The following is an 18,241-nucleotide window of genomic DNA, read 5'->3' on the forward strand; positions in this document are numbered from 1 at the left end:
GGTATAGACGCAATTAATGATCTCGAGATGGGGAAGTAATGCTAGATTATCCAGGTGGGCCTGTCTAATTAAACGGGTCCTTAAAAGCAGAAGAGGCAGGCAGGAGAGTTAGAGAAGATGTGATGGCAGAAGCAGAGGAGGAGGTAAATGGGCTCGCCGATTGCTCGCTTTGAAGCCTCCAGAAGCTGGAAAAAATGAGGAAGGAAATTCTCCCCTACATCCTGCAGAAGGAACCCAGCCCAGCTGATGTCTTGATTTTAGGCCCGTGGGACCCATTTCACACTTCTGACCTCTAGAACTGTAGGAGAGCACTTCTGTGCTGCAGTAAGCCACTGTTCATGGCGATTTGTTACAGCGGCAACAGGAAAGTAATACATCAGGACTGAGTGCTCCAATTATTTCGCTCCTATCTCCACTGGGCCCCCTCCACCCCCGCTACCCACACCCACGAGGCACTGGGACAACTGGTCCTCGGCATGAAGGGAGGGGTGAGGGGCTCTGTGAACCTCCAGTGACCCGTCCTGCCCCTGCAAAGTTCAGGACTGGTTCCTCAGCCCCTCCTCCCACACGCTCTGATCTCAGGGGGGGTGCCCCCCACTGGCCCTCTCTTCCCTCCCCCACAGGAGAGCAGAAACAGAAACCATGTCTGAAGCCAGGTGGCTCCAGAGCCTGGAGCACACTCACTGGATTCTCACAAGGATCTGCAAAAGCCGGAGCAATGCTGAGGGTGGATTTTTGTCATCACTCTCAGACTTCCCTCCTCATTCCTCAGCAAAGAGTGGTGCAAACCCCTTCTGGCCCCGGCCCTTGCCTGCCTTTTCAGGACTCCCCCTGCCATGCACTGCCTCACCCCAACATTCTGGAAGCCCTCAATTACCCTTCAGTCCCATACACCTTTGATCACGCTGACCTCTCTATTGAAAATGTCCTGCCCCTCCTCTCTGCCCATGAAGTGCTTGAATGAGGTCAGATATCTCCTCCTCCAGGGAGACCTCCCTGACTACCGTCAGAGTGGTTAAGTGCTCCTCAGTCTACTCACAGATCCTGTGTCTGCCTCTATCACTGCTCTCACTACTACTGGGATCCCTTTCGCTTTCCTCACTTTCCCTCTCCATGGGGAAGATGAAGCTACCCGCCAAGCTCCCACCAGCAGAAGCAACACTCTGCCCCTCGCCCCTCACCAGCCCATCAGTCAGTCTTAGCTCCTCCCCATGGGAGGGGGAACACCAGTCAGATTGGTCCAAGCTGGGGCCACAGTTCATGAGCAGGCAGGCCCTGGAGTTGAAAGGTAATATGTGATCACTTTATGACCTTTGTGCATATGTTATTGGGAATGGGGCCAGCTGGTCATTCTCTGCCTTGATTCCAGCCCCTCATCCAAGGGTCTGGGAGAAGCAGATTCTTAGATTCAAGAGGAAGAAAGTTAGACATTACAGGTCTTGCTTCAGCCTTCTGGTATCAGCTACACCATATCAGCATGGTGTTTTCCATCCTTAATATACTCCCTTAATCAGAAACCTGGAGGGAAGGCAGGATGATGAAATCCTGAACTTCAGACCTCCGCACTGACTTAGAATCGTTTGTCCATGATGCTCTCTATTGATTACGTAGGTCAGAGAACTTATTAGCATGATTCCCAGAGACATCTGAGAAAATGACCCCTGTCCTGGTTCCCAGTCCTGAGTTCAAGAATCCTCTAGAACTGAGCAGTATTCACCTCGAAAGTTTGACAGTGGTGACTGAGGAGTTGGTTCGTTTCTGCCTAAATGGCCTGTGATCGTATTTTTACATTATAAAGCTCCGAGATTGATTACTCAGCTCAGGTGAGGTGGTCTCAGGCACGTGTACAATTGCTTCAGTCATGCATGGGTGGGTAGATGGTAGACCAATGGGTGGGTCAGTGGGTGGGAGGATGATTGAGTGAATGGAGAGATCAGTGGATGAATGAGTAGACGGTTAAATGGATGGGTGGAAGGATGGATCATTAGAGGGACAAACTGAAAGAAAGTGTGGCCTGAAGGGACGCATTTATGGTCCCAGAAGATCTAATATGATCCTCATTCATTCAGATGTTTTCCCCTACAACTTGGCACCCCTTGGTTAAGACCTTGAGTCTAGGAATCTGACCGTTTGCCTTTTTAAGAAAATGTTGCTAGTCTCACTGCCATATATTCTGACTGTGCTGGCATTTTTAGCATTCTTTATACAAGCAAACTCTCTCTAAACGCTCCAGTGTCATCTGCCTCGCCTCTCTGACAACTTGAACTTACTGCTGACCTCTGTCATACACAGATAGTACCTGGTACCTTTAATATGCCGCCTCAGATTCTCTCTGCCCCACCTGATTCTGGGGCTGCAGCTGGTCCATCTTAGCCACCACCACACCAAGAAGCTAAGCTGGGCTCCAGTCAAGTTCATGTGCACAAACCCGACAGTGCTTTGTGCCCATGGAATAGCCACTTGCTGCAGAAACTCACTAGGTACTCACACAAGTTGAAATCACAAGTGCAGGGGGCAGGGTTAATGCCCCTCCCAGCTACCCTTTGACTGTGGGGAATAGGAGCCAGTGGATGAATTCTCATCCTTTCCTCCCTCTGCAAGGTGGTCACGAGACAGGAGTTCCTTCCGCCTCTCAGAAGAGTCCTCAGAGACTAAATTCTCCACTGCACACGATGCTGAAGGGCCGCTAACCCAACGTCATGCCTTCTCACCTGGCCCACCCTCTTCTTTCCTCTCATTCCTTCCCTGGATGTACCCCCCACCCCCACCCCCGCCAATCAAGCAATAACACACAGACTTCTGCTTTCTGGGGAGTTCAGCCTAAGAATCCATCACTCCATTACTGCTTTACTGATTACTATTTAAATAATATAGTTTTGATTAAATACAAGATATCTGGATCTAATTAGAGGTTCCAGTGTTGAGTGTCTGCCTCCCACACTAGACTGTGTGAGCGACTCCTCTCAGTATCCCCAACACCGAGCAGAATGCTGGAATTCTCTAGCACACCCATCTCCTTTCACCCTTTTCCATAAAATCAATCATCTGGGAAAGTTCTCATCTTGGATACCTGAATCTTCTGCTGTGTATGGTTTCCAAACCCAGGACCATCTCTATCAGAGGGGATACTCTTCTAGCTTGTTATGCAGAATTCAAAAAAGCCAAGGGCAGTATCACGAAAGCCTTCTGTGACTGGCTGAAAAACAGTGCCCCCAAAGTGGGTGCCCCCATCCCCACCCCTATTACTGTGACTGTGTCCTCATTTGCCAAGGCCTTTGCAGGCGTGATGAAGTTAAGGCTCTTGAGATGAGGAGATCAACCCACTAAATGCAATCGCGTGTCTGCTTATAAGAGGGAGGCAGAAGCCCGAGTTGTGTGCACACAGGGGAAGGCAAAGTGGTCAGATGGAAAGAGATTAGAAGATACTGGTCTTAAACATGGGAATGATATGACCATGAGTCAAAGAATGCCAGTGGCCTCCAGAAGCTGGATGGGCCCGGACCAGACTCTCCCTGAGAGCCTCTGGGGGGAGCACAGTCCTGCTGCCGCCCTGATTTCAGCTCAGCAAAGCTGATTTGGGACATCTGGTCTCCAGAACTGGGAGAGAATACATTTCTGTTGACTTAAGAAACTCAGTTTGTGTAATTTGTTACAGCAGCCACAGGAATCTAGTGCGGCTTCATCTTTAAAAGGGCTCTGCTGCTGCTGCTAAGTCGCTTCAGTCGTGTCCGACTCTGTGCGACCCCATAGACGGCAGACCACCAGGCTCCCCCATCCCTGGGATTCTCCAGGCAAGAACACTGGAGTGGGTTGCCATTTCCTTCTCCAAAAGGGCCCTCAGAGACACCAATTTAGCCCTTTACGAATACACTGTCTTTCATGCTTTCCCATATACCTATAGTTAACTCAGCATTTATTTTCTTTCCATTGTTTCTAATGATGTTTGGAAGTTTGATATTTAACCCCAAAGGTGCAAAAACAGTTAATTATAAACTAGATGTCACTGTGAAGTTACCATAAACTAGACCTCACTTTCTAGGGGAGAATGTTGAGACCTAACGGCCCCTCATCATGACATCCCCGCCCCCACTTGCTTTAAGCCTATTTCATCCAACTGGTCAGTGTTTCTCAAAATGAGGTCCAAGGGTCACCTGTGTTGAATCACCTGAGGCACTCATTAAAAATATAAAGTCCAGTACTCACCCCAAAGCTCACCTCTAGGACTGAGCTGCAGAAATCTGCACTTATAACCAAACCTCCCTGGTTTCTTAGCGCACTGACTTCAAGAAACTCTACTGCAAGAGAAGGGCTTCCCAGGTGGTGCTAATGATAAAGAACCTGCCAGCCAATGCAAGAGACGTAAGAGATACAGGTTCAATCCCTGGGTCAGGAAGATCCTCTGGAGGATTGTATGGCAACCCACTCCAGTATTCTTGCCTGGAGAATCCCATGGACAGAGGAGCCTGGTGGGCTACAGTCCATGGGGTCGCAAAGAGTTGGACACAACTGAAGTGACTTAGCATGCATGCACACACTACAGAAGAAAGAAGTCAGGATGACCAACAGTACGTCCCTTCGTCGCTTGGTGGTGACACCACCAATTCTGGGCCAGGACTGATTTCATGCAGGAACAGCCCCCACCAGGGCCCCTAGACTGGATGCCTGTGATGAGTGCCACACCAGAAAAAGTGAGTTGTGAAAGTGTTAGTCACTCAGTCGTGTCTGACTCTTTGTGACCTCATGGACTGTAGCCCACCAAGCTCCTCTGGCCATAGGATTCTCCAGGCAAGAATACTGGAATTGGTAGCCATTTCCTTCTCCAGGGGATCTTCCCAACCCAGGGATCAAACCCGGGTCTCCTGCATTGCAGGCAGATTCTTTATCATCTGAGCCACCAGGAATGCCACACTAAGGAACCAAAATAGTCCTGTCCCCTCATGTGTTCACACTGCAAAACAGCTGCAGAGGTGTCTGGAGTGTGGGGCACCACACATGCTTTTGAGAATGTGAGTCACCATTAAGTAATTCTTGGTAATTTAACTTTTCAATTAAAAAGATCTTCACTAAACAATAATAGCTTACAAATGCATGTCCCCTTTGATCTTGCAATTCCACTTTTGGGAGTTTATCCTACAGATATTCATTATGCTTGTACATATGAACACAATTATTCCCTGCAGAACTGACTGTAATAGCAAAAAACTGGAAACAATCCAAATGCCATCACTGTAGAACTGATGAAATAAATTATAGCACATTCATACAATGAAAAATAATGAGGAAACTGCATGTGTATTGATATGGAAATGTCTCCAAGATAGATTGTTAAGGGGAAAGGCAAGGTGCAGAGCAGATGTATAATATGCTACCTTTTGTGGATGAAAAGGGAGCAATAAAACTCCACACTCCTATTTGCTTCTCTATTCATAACAAAACGCAGGTAGTGTACCTGAGAACAGTGGTTATCTCTGATGCAGGAGATGGGAACTGAGCGGATGAGAAACAAGAATGGGAGGGAGACTTTTCACTGTATGTATGATTTCACTCTGGGGTTTGGAACCATGTAAACATATTATTCATTCAAGGAATAAACAATAAGGCTTAAAATAATCATTTATTGTGGCCCTTAGAACAAGCAGCCTGGCCTGGTTCTGCACACCTGCAAGCCTTGGTGTCCATGTGGTGCTCTTCAGCCTGCACGCATGTTGCAGGGGCCACGGCCACTGCAGTGGGTGCCTGGTCAGACGTGGCGCTCCAGACCAGAATGCTCACTTCCATTGTCCAAAACGGCAGCGGGAGGATGGGTCTTTGAGTTTCTTACCGAGGAGAACCAGCTCCACAGAGGTTCTGGGATTTGGGTCCCCTGCACCCTGGACAGCTCCAAAAGGGGAGGGTTCTGGGCTGCCTAGTACTGAGGACTCGGTACCTAGTACTGAGGCATCAGCTCTTCCCGGCTCACTAGCGAGGAGTGGTGGTAGCGATCCCGAGTGGCGAAGTCTGCGTTCTCCTGGGTGAGCTGAGTCATCTCCATGTCAACCCTAGTCAGGGACGGTGCCAAAATGATCTGCTCTTGGGGGGATTGCAAGCTCCTTTGGTGAGAGAAACATGGAGGGCAGTCAGAAGGAAAGACCACAGTACTAACCACTGGCAGTCAGTCTTCGCTAGGAGAGAGAAATGCCTTGCAAAAACACCATTGTGCCTATTACTTAATATGTATTAAACAGAACTGTTGAAAGCTCTATGTACAATGCTTCATAAATCCAAAGTATTAGAAATAAGTATCAAATAAAGAATGATATTTACCTTCCTTTACAGAAATGTATAAAACTATAAAAATAATCTTCCAAATGCTGTGGTGTTGGGGCTCTGTAGCTCTACTTTGCCTTTTTGTCAAATGAAAGAATGGAATGGAGAGGCTGGAGGGTGGAAGCGAATAAAAAGAAAAACTTTCTCTTTAGTTCTCCGGAAAGAAAGATGAATGAGGAACAGCCCAGGTTTACAGAGCAAGCAGTTATGCAGTAAAGTGTAAAAGCTTTGGCACCAAGCTGGCCTGCAGGCAAAGAGTGAGCTCCAGTGTCACAGAAAGGTCCACGTAGAGTTGGAGTTGGAAGAAACTGGTAGGGAAAAATGTTAGGGATACGTGAGGGAAGTGCTGGCAGCAGAGAGACAAGCCTGGCAGACAGGATATCCAAAGAAGACAGGCACAGCTCCGTCACCAGTTAGCCTGGCTGCTGCTGCTGAGTCGCTTCAGTCGTGTCCGACTCTGTGCGACCCCATAGACAGCAGCCCACCAGGCCCCCCCGTCCCTGGGATTCTCCAGGCAAGAACACTGGAGTGGGTTGCCATTTCCTTCTCCAATGCATGAAAGTGAAAAGTTAGCCTGGCAGCCTCATGCAAACCTCTTCACCTCCTTCCGCTTCTGTTTCCTTACCTTCTCAATCCCCTTCTAGTTGCTGCAGTATGTTAGGTCCCGAAATCACCTTAGGCATAGATTTCCTCTTAAACCTTTACTTTGTGGGTAGTTATGTTGAATTGTTTAAATAAGGAATATATTCAATAGTTGTTTTTAAAAAAAAATGGTAGAAACCTTGTTATAAATCTGTGGGACTTAAGCAGAAAGCTTCAGTGACTAGAAAAACATGCTGTTATAGGAGTTCAGATCACACGACTAAGGCTTTGCAGCCACTTGATGAGAACATATCTAAATTAGAGGGGTTGGGCTTTCTGAGAAATGAACTAGCTTCTATAAAGGTTGAATGTGCAAGAAGTAAGGTTAGGAAGTGACAGAAATGCCATACCAGTCAACATGTGTTTAAGGTCAAACCATAATACTTTTCTGAGTTCAGGGAAATAATACACTTCACTTTCTAGTCTAGGACAGCCTAAGAGTTCTCACCTGGGCAGTTGCTGAGACTTCAGGAAAGAAAGCTTCTCTAAGGTCAGGCTTAATTTTACATAGTTCTGGGAATTGTAGGTGTAACAGAGGAAGTAATATACCCAAACTTCTTTGCCCAAAACACCCTACAGTATTGTTCTTCTTTGGTTTTGAAGAGCATCTGGGGTGACAGTTGTGAAAAAAAATTCAAAATTACAAAAAAGAAAACACAGCAACCAGTTCCTACTTTTAAATGGTTGCAATTTCTAGGTCCCTGAACAGTCACCACAAGATATCGCTCAGTAGCCATGATGAGGCCAATAAGCTTGATGCTGACTCTTAGCAGAGGCCTCTACCACCCACTCGACAAGTCCACGGAGACATGAATGGTGTGAACTAGGTTCTCTTCCAAACAAGGCACTGTCATTTTCTAAGAACAATCTCCTCCTAACACATTCTTCACAGAGGAGCCTGGTAAGCTGCAGTCCATGGGGTCGCTGAGGGTCAACACGACTGAGCGACTTCATTTCGCTTTTCACTTTCATGCATTCGAGAAGGCAATGGCACCCCACTCCAGTATTCTTGCCTGGAGAATCCCAGAGACAGAGGAGCCTAGTGGGCTGTCGTCTATGGGGTCGCACAGAGTAGGACACGACTGAAGCGACTTAGCAGCAGCAGCAGCAGCAACACATTCTTCTTTCTACATAGCACAGCAGTGACCTCTGAGGTGAAATCCCAGAAATCAAAAAAGAATGCTGACCTCCCAGAGTCATTTGTAGGCTTTCAAACCTACAATACCTAAAAATATTCATGTAAATTGGATAAGGCCAAATACACTCAGCCACACACCAGTTGCAGCTCCAAAATCTGAAGGCAGCTTCCACACAGAATCTATTTCCACTTAACCTCTACTTGCCCTCAGGACTAGGAGCAGTGCAGGTGTGCTGTGACCTGGGTCACCAAGCTGGTGCCTCAGCCTGAAAAGAGGCAGAGAGCGGCCCCACCCCTCCTACAGCTTCACGCAGGACCTTCAATTCAGCTTCCAAGCAGATGGCAGGGAACTGCCCCTCTCCACACCACTCTCCCTGCCAGCCCCCTCCCTGTTGGTTCCCATGACCCCTGCTCCCGCCATCATCATTTCTCTAGCATCCAGGTTTAGCATCCTGGTTTAGCATCCAGGTCATTCTCAGGCTGACTGGAACAGACTGGCAGTGCTTATATTGTCTTAAAACAGATTCGTGGGCACTTCCCTGGTGGTCCAGTGGTTGAGAATCTGCCTGCTGATGCAGGGAGCACAGGCTTAATTTCCAGTCCAGGGAGGTTCCACACGCTGTGTGCGCCACCACTACTACGCCTGTAGTCTAGAGCCCAGGAACCGTAACCACTGAATGCCCGTGCTGCAACCACTGAAGCCGGCGCATCTGGAGGCCATGCTCAGCGACAAGAGAAGCTGCCGCAACGAGAAGCCTGCATGCCGCAGCTAGAGAGCAACCTCCGCTTGCCAGAAGCAGAGAAAGCCACACGCAGCAACAAGACCCAGTACTGCCAAAAACAATACCAATAAATAAAAATTCCCAGAGTCGTGAGGCCTCCAAAGGTGAGCAAGCATCGGCACTGGAAGCGTAGAGGAGGAGGAAAGAAACTGGGGCACTCATGAAATCTTCCCTTCCCTGAAAGGCTTTCTGCTGTTTCTCAGGAATGTTTGCTCTTCCCTCTCCTTGGGTATTGAACACTGAAGTCCCACAGAAATCCTCTGTTTCTATACTTGGTCTCTGCACTTTCACCAGTACAGTCATGTCAACTACCTCTGACTTGAGATGGAAGAATGGAAGTTCTGGGCCTTGAGTTTGTGTGTGAGTCAGTACTGATGCTAATGTGCCTTAGATTGTGAACTCACTAAAAGCAACTCTCTTGACTTAGATCTCTCAGCAACCCGATTCTAAAGAGAGCCTCTGTTCTTGATTTCTGAGGATAAGAAGAGAAGAGGGGGCCAGAGGAAGCTTCTGATGAGCTGAGGCAGAGGCGCTGGGTGGTGGAGGGCAGTGAGGAGCAGTCTGAGTTTCCTTGAGGTTCTCAAATGTCAGGTATTCACACCACAATTCACCCAAGCCCATGAAGCACCTTTAGCGCCTGCCAAGCCATGCATCTGCCCTTATCCTGGCCCCAGGTTGGCACAGACCTGTAGGAGGGGATCAGGAGGGATCTCATCCATCTTAAAAGGCTGAAGTTGGAGGCTAAACCTGCAAGGAAGACATAGACATAAAACTTTATGAAGACTCTATGTAAGCATCTACAATCCCAGGTTTTAATGGGGTAAATACATCCCCTGATACACACAAAGATGAGCACAATTTTCCCCTCTTTTTCAGTCTAATCAAACTACTTTCATTATAATATTCTCTGACAGTAACCAGCTAAGGACTTCATACTTATAAGTAGTTTCCAAAAGTTTATTTCTAAACTCCAAAATCCCAAGAAAGAAAATGAATGTGTTAGAGAGAAAGAAGCAGATGGCTTGCTAATTTCAGTCTAAGGAATTATTAATTTTTTAAAATTTTGATAATTTTATTTTTAGATTCAAACTGATATGTGTTAAATATATGCTATAAAATCTGCAACTAGACCATACCCTCCATGAGGACAAGAAGCACATCTTTTTCACCCATAAGACTCACAGTACAACAGTCACAGCATCTGACCCTTAGGAAGTTTTCTACAGGTGCTGCTGCTGCTGCTGCTAAGTCACTTCAGTCGTGTCCGACTCTGTGCGACCCCATAGACGGCCTCCTACCAGGCTCCTCTGTCCCTGGGATTCTCCAGGCAAGAACACTGGAGTGGGTTGCCATTTCCTTCTCCAATGCATGAAAGTGAAAAGTGAAAGTGAAGTCACTCATTCGTGTCCGACTCTTAGCGACCTCATGGACTGCAGCCTACCAGGCTCCTCCATCCATGGAATTTTCCAGGCATGCTAAGTGACTTAAATAGCTCCACATGTAGAAATGTTAGAGCTGAGGTTTGAGATGAGATTGTTGTTGATACTGACCAAATAGCCTGCCACCAGATACACTGCTTAGAATAGGGTTTATCAAATTTTTTAAAAAGTTTTTTTAAATCCATTTCTCCTTTTGTGTGATCACACAAAATGAATTATATATAACTTTAGGAAATCGAATGAAATGTAATTTTATAAAATACTTTTCCAAATTACACATTTACACATATTCACTCCACCAGATATATTATTCAGCCATAAAAAAAGAACAAAATAATGCTATTTGCAGCAACATGGATAGACCTAGAGAGTGTCCTACTCAATGAAGTAAGTCGGACAGAGAAGGAGAAATATTATATGACATCCCTTAAGTGTGGAATCTAAAAAGAAATGATACAAATGAACTTACTTACAAAACAGAAACAGACTCACTGACTTCGAGAATGAGCTTATGGTTGCTGGTGGGAAGGATGGGAGGAAGGGATAGTTTGAGAGTCTGGGATGGGCACGTACATACTACTATATTTAAAACAGACACCCAGCAAGGACCTACTATATAGCACAGGGAACTCTGTTCTGCAGCAGCATGGAAAGGAGGGGTTTTGTGGGGCGGGGTAGATACATGTGTATATTTGGCTGAGTGCCTCCACTGTTCACCTGAAACTATCATAACATTGTTTGTTAAATGGCTATACCCCAATACAAAACAAAAAGTTTTTTTTTTTTAAAGGAGTCTTAGGCAAAGCTTATAAATGCTAAAAAATGTGCCTATAACAGTAAAATGAAAATATTACATGAGTAAATGAGATAAATGACAGAGGATGGGATGGTTGGATGGCATCACTGACTCAATGGACATGAGTTTGGGTAAACTCCGGGAGTTGGTGAGGGACAGGGAGACCTGGTGTGCTGTGGTCCACTGGGTCGCAAAGAGTCGGACACGACTGAGCGACTGAACTGAAATGAGATAATGTAAAATTCTTAGCACAATAACTGGTAGTACACATTTTTAAAATCTCACAAAATGAATTATATATAACTTTAGGAAACCAAATGAAATATAATTTTATAAAATGCTTTTCCAAATTACACATATTCACTCCACCAGATATATATATATATGGTTGAAAATTTATTAGATCATGTTCAATATATGATCAGGAAGTAAGCATTATTTTAAGAGGTTATGTTAGAGTCTTGGCTAACATCAACAGCATGCAGCTCATAAGACACATTTACTGAATCTCGTTTAGGGTTGTTATGGTTAGAGGGAGGACAAATTTTAAATTTGCATTAATAATCTGCAATTGCAAAGAGAAAGCCCCTAATATATTTTGACATTGTCAGAAGGAAGAAAATAAACATTATATTAGAAGGAAGAAAATAAACATTATATTAATTGGTCTTACTTATTTATGACCATTTTTATTCTAAATTATCTACATTTTAGATGTAGATTTGCCTGAAATTTGATTTCATACTTTCCTGTTAACAAATTTCTGCAAAACATTTAAATTTCTTGGATTTAACTAACTTCTAAGAAATCCAGGAGCAATCACTGATGTAATCACGATGTTAATTAAAATATATCTATCCATTAAATTGGGCTTCCCGAGTGGCACTAGTGGTAAAGAACCCGCCTGCCACTGCAGGAGATTTAAGGGGCCATGGTTCAATCTCTGAGTTAGGAAGACCCCCTGGAGAAGGAAATGGCGACCCACTCCAGTATTCTTGCCTGGAGAATCCCATGGACAGGGAAGCCTGGTGGGCTACAGTCCATGGGGTCACAAACAATTGGACATGACTGAAGCAACTTAGCAAGCAATGCATGCATCTGTTAAATCAGCTGATACAAGGACACTTAGCATGACTTTTTCTAAAACATTATTTTTAATGTATACATGATTCAAGTGTTTGAAGTGCATTTCTTTCAAAAGTATATGTCAAACTACTCTAATTTGAAAGAATTTCTTTTTCAGTTGGCCTGGATTGTTACAGTCCATCTGATTTAGTTAGGACTTAAAACTACATTATTTATTTTAAAAATTGAGACACTAGAATTTTGATGAAAAGGTCTCTAGAATGTATCTTCCAAACAGGTTTATTATTGAGGAATAAATAACACACAATAAACAAAGTATTGAGAATATTTTCTTCCTTTCTTTATTCTTCTTGCTCTGGCACTTGGGGGTCTTGACTCCTAGAAAGAACAAACAACTCCCCAATGAGCACACTTTTGATATATGGTGGTGGTTTAGTTGCTAAGTCATATCTGACTCTTGCAACTCCATGGACTGTACCCCGCCCAGCCTCCTCTGTCCATGCGATTTCCCAGGCAAGAGAACTAGAGTGGGTTGCCATTTCCTTCTCCAGGGGATCTTCCCCACGCAGGGACTGAACCTACATCTCCTGCCTTGGCAGGAGGTTTCTTTACCACTGAGCCACCACTACTTTGCCAACAAAGGTCCGTCTAGTCAAGGCTATGGTTTTTCCAGTGGTCATGTATGGATGTGAGATTTGGTCTGTGAAGAAAGCTGCGCACCAAAGAATTGATGCTTTTGAACTATGGTGTTGGAGAAGACTCTTGAGAGTCCCTTGGACTGCAAGGAGATCCAACCAGTCCATCCTAAAGGAGATCAGTCCTGGGTGTTCATTGGAAGGACTGATGTTGAAGCTGAAACTCCAATAGTTTGGCCACCTGATTTAAAGAGCTGACTCATTTGAAAAGACCCTGATGCTGGGAAAGATTGAGGGCAGGAGGGGAAGGGGATGACAGAGGATGAGATGGTTGGATGGCATTATCGACTCAATGGACATGAGTTTGGGTGGACTCCGGGAGTTGGTGATGGACAGGGAGGTCTGGTGTGCTGTAGTCCATGGGGTCGCAAAGAGTTGGACATGACTGAGTGACTGAACTGAACTGAGCCACCAGGGAAGCCCCACCTTTGATACCCAAACCAATTAATCCAAAACCCACGCTCCCAACCACTTCTTTTATCAAGCTCTTATACATCAATCCAATATCCCCCTGCCTTAACTCACCCCAGGGCCAAATACTAGACAACTGGAGATGACCCCTACAGCCCAGAGCCCCTGCAATTATTCAAACTATCCAATCCTAAACTTACTCAACTACGTACCTGCCTTGCCCATTCTTTCCAGCTAAAACTCCCCTAAGAGCACACTTTTGATATCTGGTGGTCATAAGGGGCCATGCTCTCCCCTTGACCTCTTTTGCCTCATGACCAACTCTGGTCCTTCCCCTGTGGCCCTACATGGCCCTTCTGTTCCTACGGGTCTGCGAGTATAAACTTGTTTCTTCATTTCTGTGTCTGTGTCTTATCCTACCTGATTAAAACAAGTCCCAGGTACATTTTTAGAACAAACTATGTGTATTTAAGAATAAGATTGATTCTTTGTAGCCAGAGATGGAGAAGCTCTATACAGTCAGCAAAAACATGACCAGGAACTGACTGTGGCTGAGATATGAACTCCTTATTGCAAAATTCAGACTTAAATTGAAGGAAGTACGGAAAACCACTAGGCCATTCAGGTATGACCTAAATAAAATCTCTTACGATTCTACTGTGGAAGTAACAAATAGATTCAGGCGATTAGATCTGATAGAAAGGGTGCCTGAAAAACTATGGATGGAAGTGCATAACACTGTGCAGGAGACAGTGACCAAAACCATCCCCAAGGAAAGGAAATCCAAAAAGGCAAAATGGCTGTCTGAGAAGGCCTTACAAATATCTGAGAAAAGAAGAGAAGCAAAAGGCAAAGGAGGAAAGGAAAGATATACCCATCTGAACGCAGAGCTCTAAAGAATATTAAGAAGAGATAAAAAAAGCCTTCCTAAATGAACAATGCAAAGAAATAGAGGAAAACAATAGAATGGAAAGACTAGAGATCTCTTCAAGAAAGTTAGAGATACCAAGGGAACATTTCATGCAAAGATGGGCTCGATAAGGAACAGAAACAGTATGGACCTAACAGAGGTAAAAGATAATAAGAAGCAGTGATAATACATAGAAGAACTACACAAAAAAAGGTCTTACTGACCCAGATAACCATGATGGTGTGATCACTCACCTAGAGCCAGACATCTTGGAGTGTGAAGTCAAGTGGGCCTCAGGAAGCACTACCAACAAAGCTAATGGAGGTGATGTAACTCCAGCTGAGCTATTTCAAATCCTAAAAGATGATGCTGTTAAAGTATTGCACTTAATATGCCAGCAAATTTGGAAAACTCAGCAGTGGCCATAGGACTGGAAAAGATTAGTTTTCATTCCAATCCCAAAGAAGGGCAACACTAAAGAATGTTCAAACTACCACACAATTGTACTCATTTTACATGCTAGTAAGATTATGCTCAAAGCCCTTCAAGCTAGGCTTCAAAAGTACAAAAGCCAAGAACTTCCAGATGTACAAGCTGGATTTAGAAAAGGCGGAGAAACCAGAGATCAAATTGCCAACATCCATTGGATCATAGATAAAGCAAGAAAATTCCAGAAAAATATCTACTTCTGCTTCATTGACTACACTAAAGCCTTTGATTGTGTGGATCACAGCAAACTGTGGAAAATTCTGAAAGAAATGTGAATACAGACCACCTTATCTGCCTCCTGAGAAACCTGAATGCAGGTCAAGAAGCAATAGTTAGAACCAGACATGGAACAACGGACTGGTTCAAAACTGAAAAAGGAGTACGTCAAGGCTGTATAATGTCACCTTGCTTATTTAACTTATGATGCAGAGTACATCATGCAAAATGCCAGGCTGGATAAAGCACAAGCTGGAATCAAGATTGCCAGGAGAAACATCAATAAACTCAGATATGTAGATGATACCACCCTAATAGCAGAAAGCCAAGAGGAGCTAAAGAGCCTCTTGATGAAGGTGGAAAAGAGTGAAAAAATGAGAGTGGAAAAGTTGGCTTAAAACTCAACATTCAAACAACAAAGATCATGGCATCTGGTCCCATCACTTCATGGCAAACAGATGGGGAAGCAATGGAAACAGTGAGAGACTTTATTTTCTTGGGCTCCAAAATCACTACGGAGTGACTGCAGCCATGAAATTAAAAGATGCTTGCTCCTTGGAAGAAGAGCTATGACAAAACTAGACAGTGTATTAAAAAGCAGAGACATTATTCTGTCGACAAAGGTCCATATGGTCAAAACTGTGGTTTTTCCAGTAGTCATGTACAGATGTGAGAGCCAGACAGTAAGTGCCTAAGAATTGATGCCTTTTAGAACTGTGGTGCTGGAGAAGACTCTTGAGAGTCCCTTGGACAGCAAGGAGATCAAATCAGTCAATCCTAAAGGAAATCAACCCTGAACATTCATTGGAAGGATTGATACTGAAGCAGAAGCTCCAACACTTTGGCCACCTAAGGCAAAGAGCTGACTCACTGGAAAAGACCCTGATGCTGGGAAAGATTGAAGGCAGGAGGATAAGGGGACAAAAGAGGATGAGATGGTTGGATGGCATCACCAACTCAGTGGACATGAGTTTGTGCGAACTTCAGGAAATAATGAAGGACAGGGAAGCCGGGCGGCTGTCGTTGATGGGAGCGCAGAGTCGGACACAACTGAGCGACTGAACAACAACAATATGCATTTGCAGTGCACCGTTTGGTGTTAATACATGTATATATTGTGAAATCACCACTAAAAGCAGGGTCCTGAACATATCTATCACCTCCAAGTCCCCTCAAGCCACTTCATAAGACCTCCCTCCCACATATCCACACCTCTACCCCATCCAAAGGCAACCTCTGATGATGCTGTCATTATAGATTAGTTTGCATTTTTAAAAAATTATTCTTAAGTGGGAAACAGTGGTTACTGATTTGAGACATTTTTCTTTTCTAATATAAGCATTTGATGTAGTAAACTTCCCTCTGAGCACTGAATTAGCTGCAGCCCACAATTTTGATGTTATCTTTTCATTTTCATTCAGTTAAAAATACTTTAAAAATTTACTTACTTCTTCTTTGAACCATGAGTTAATTAGTTTCTTTAGTATATTTAGTGCTCTTTAGTATTCTTAGTCATTTAGTGTTATTCAGTGTTCTTTAGTTTCTAAATATCTGGGGATTTTCCAGACATCTTTCTGGTATTTATTTCTAATTCACTTCCTCTTTGTTCTTGAATTGACTTAAAAAACCTTTAAATTTACTGAGACTTAAAAAAATGTCCTAAAATACAGTTTATTCTGGTAAATGTTTCATTCTTTTCACTTGAAAAGAATATATATTCTGCTGTTGTTATAGAGACTATTCTACACTATCAATTTGGCCACATTTGTTGATAATGTTAATCAAGTCTTCTAAAGCCCTACTGTTTTTTTCCTACTTGTTTTATCAATTATTGAGATAGAGGTATTGAAATCTGAATATAAGTGAGAACTTTTCTAATTATTGCAGATCTATCAGGATTTGTTTTCTGTATTTCAAAGCTCTGTTTTTAGGTGCATCAATAATAAGATTTATTATGTCCTCTTGGTTAATTTTCCCTTTGTCCTTATGAAATGACCCTCTTTATCCCTGGTAATATTCTTTTCTCTGAAATCTACTTTGTCTTATGTTAATATAGTCACTCCAGCTTTGTCTGATTTATCACGATATAGCTTGTCCCATTCTTTTACTTGTAACTTATTTGTTTCTGTATGTTGAAAGTAGGTTTTTTGTAGAGAGCAACAACTGGATCGTGCTTTTTATTCAATCTGATAATCTCAATTCAAACTGAGAACTGACATATTCAATCTGACAATGGTTTAGACCATTTAATCGGGAGTGTTTAGACCATTTAAAATTAGTGTGGCTATTGATATGGCTGCTGCTGCTGCTGCTGCTAAGTCGCTTCAGTCGTGTCCGACTCTGTGCGACCCCATAGACGGCAGCCCACCAGGCTCTGCCGTCCCTGGGATTCTCCAGGCAAGACTGCTGAAGTGGGTTGCCATTTCCTTCTCCAGTGCACGAAAGTGAAAAGGGAAAGTGAAGTCATTCAGTCGTGTCCGACTCTTCGCGACCCCATGGACTGCAGCCTACCAGGCTCCTCCGTCCATGGGATTTTCCAGGCAAGAGTACTCGATATGGCTAGGTTTATATGGACCACCTTGCTATTTGTTTTTGGTCTATTATCTTTTTCTCTCCTTTCTGATTTGAGTGTTTTAAGTTCAATTTTATCGTCTTTATTGGCTGACTAGCTGTAACGCTTTGTCGTGTTATAGGCATCACTCATTTCATTGCACTACATTCTACTGTGCTGCTGAGTCCTGCCTCTTCTGCATGTTGAAGGTTTGTGGCAACCACGCATCGAGCAAGTCCACCAGGGCCATTTCCCCCACAGCACTGGCTCACTTTCTGAGTCACATTATGGGAATTGTTATAATATTTCAAACCTTTTTACTGTGATTAATATTATATTTCTTACAGTGATTTGTGATCAGTGATCTTTGATGTTACTACTATGACTTGAAGGCTTAGATGATGGTTAGCATTCTTTAGCAAGAAAGTATTTTAATATTAAGATATGTACAATGTTTTTTAGACATAATGCTATTATACACCTAACAGACTGCTGTATAGTATAAATATGACTTTTATATGCACTAGGGAACAAAAAAAAGTGTGTGACTTGCATTATTGTGATATTCATTTTAGTGCAGTGATCTAGAGGTGAACTCACAATATTTTCAAGGTATACTTGTCTTTTAGTAGTTGCTTAGGGTTTATAATACTCCTTTTTAACTCACCACAGTCTATCTTTAAGTGATATTTTAGTACTTCACATATAGTATAAGAAACTTTCAATAGTACATTCCTATTTCTTCCCTCCTGGCCCTTAAGCTATTGTTGTTATCCACTT

The 18,241-nt window shown here is 43.8% G+C and overlaps 1 protein-coding gene across 7 annotated transcripts in view; it reads right to left on the reverse strand.

Annotated features, from left to right (window-relative positions):
- Positions 1–5,595: 5,595 nt before the first annotated feature.
- Positions 5,596–18,241, reverse strand: part of SLC12A8 (solute carrier family 12 member 8) — a 151,174-nt gene continuing 138,528 nt past the window's right edge. For 6 of the 7 annotated variants that reach the window (XM_042232562.2, XM_042232567.2, XM_027956607.2 and 3 more), the window contains 2 exons: positions 9,555–9,615; positions 5,596–6,089 (listed from right to left, as the gene is read on the reverse strand). In XM_042232562.2, the coding sequence (XP_042088496.1) occupies positions 5,927–6,089; positions 9,555–9,615 (224 nt within the window). In that variant the 3' untranslated portion in view covers positions 5,596–5,926. Of the gene's footprint in view, positions 8,098–9,554; positions 9,616–18,241 lie in introns of all 7 variants that reach the window. The other variant, XM_060418874.1, reaches the window with a different exon arrangement.

The sequence above is a fragment of the Ovis aries genome, chromosome 1 (assembly GCF_016772045.2).
Source record: "Ovis aries strain OAR_USU_Benz2616 breed Rambouillet chromosome 1, ARS-UI_Ramb_v3.0, whole genome shotgun sequence".
Lineage (NCBI taxonomy): Eukaryota > Metazoa > Chordata > Mammalia > Artiodactyla > Bovidae > Ovis > Ovis aries.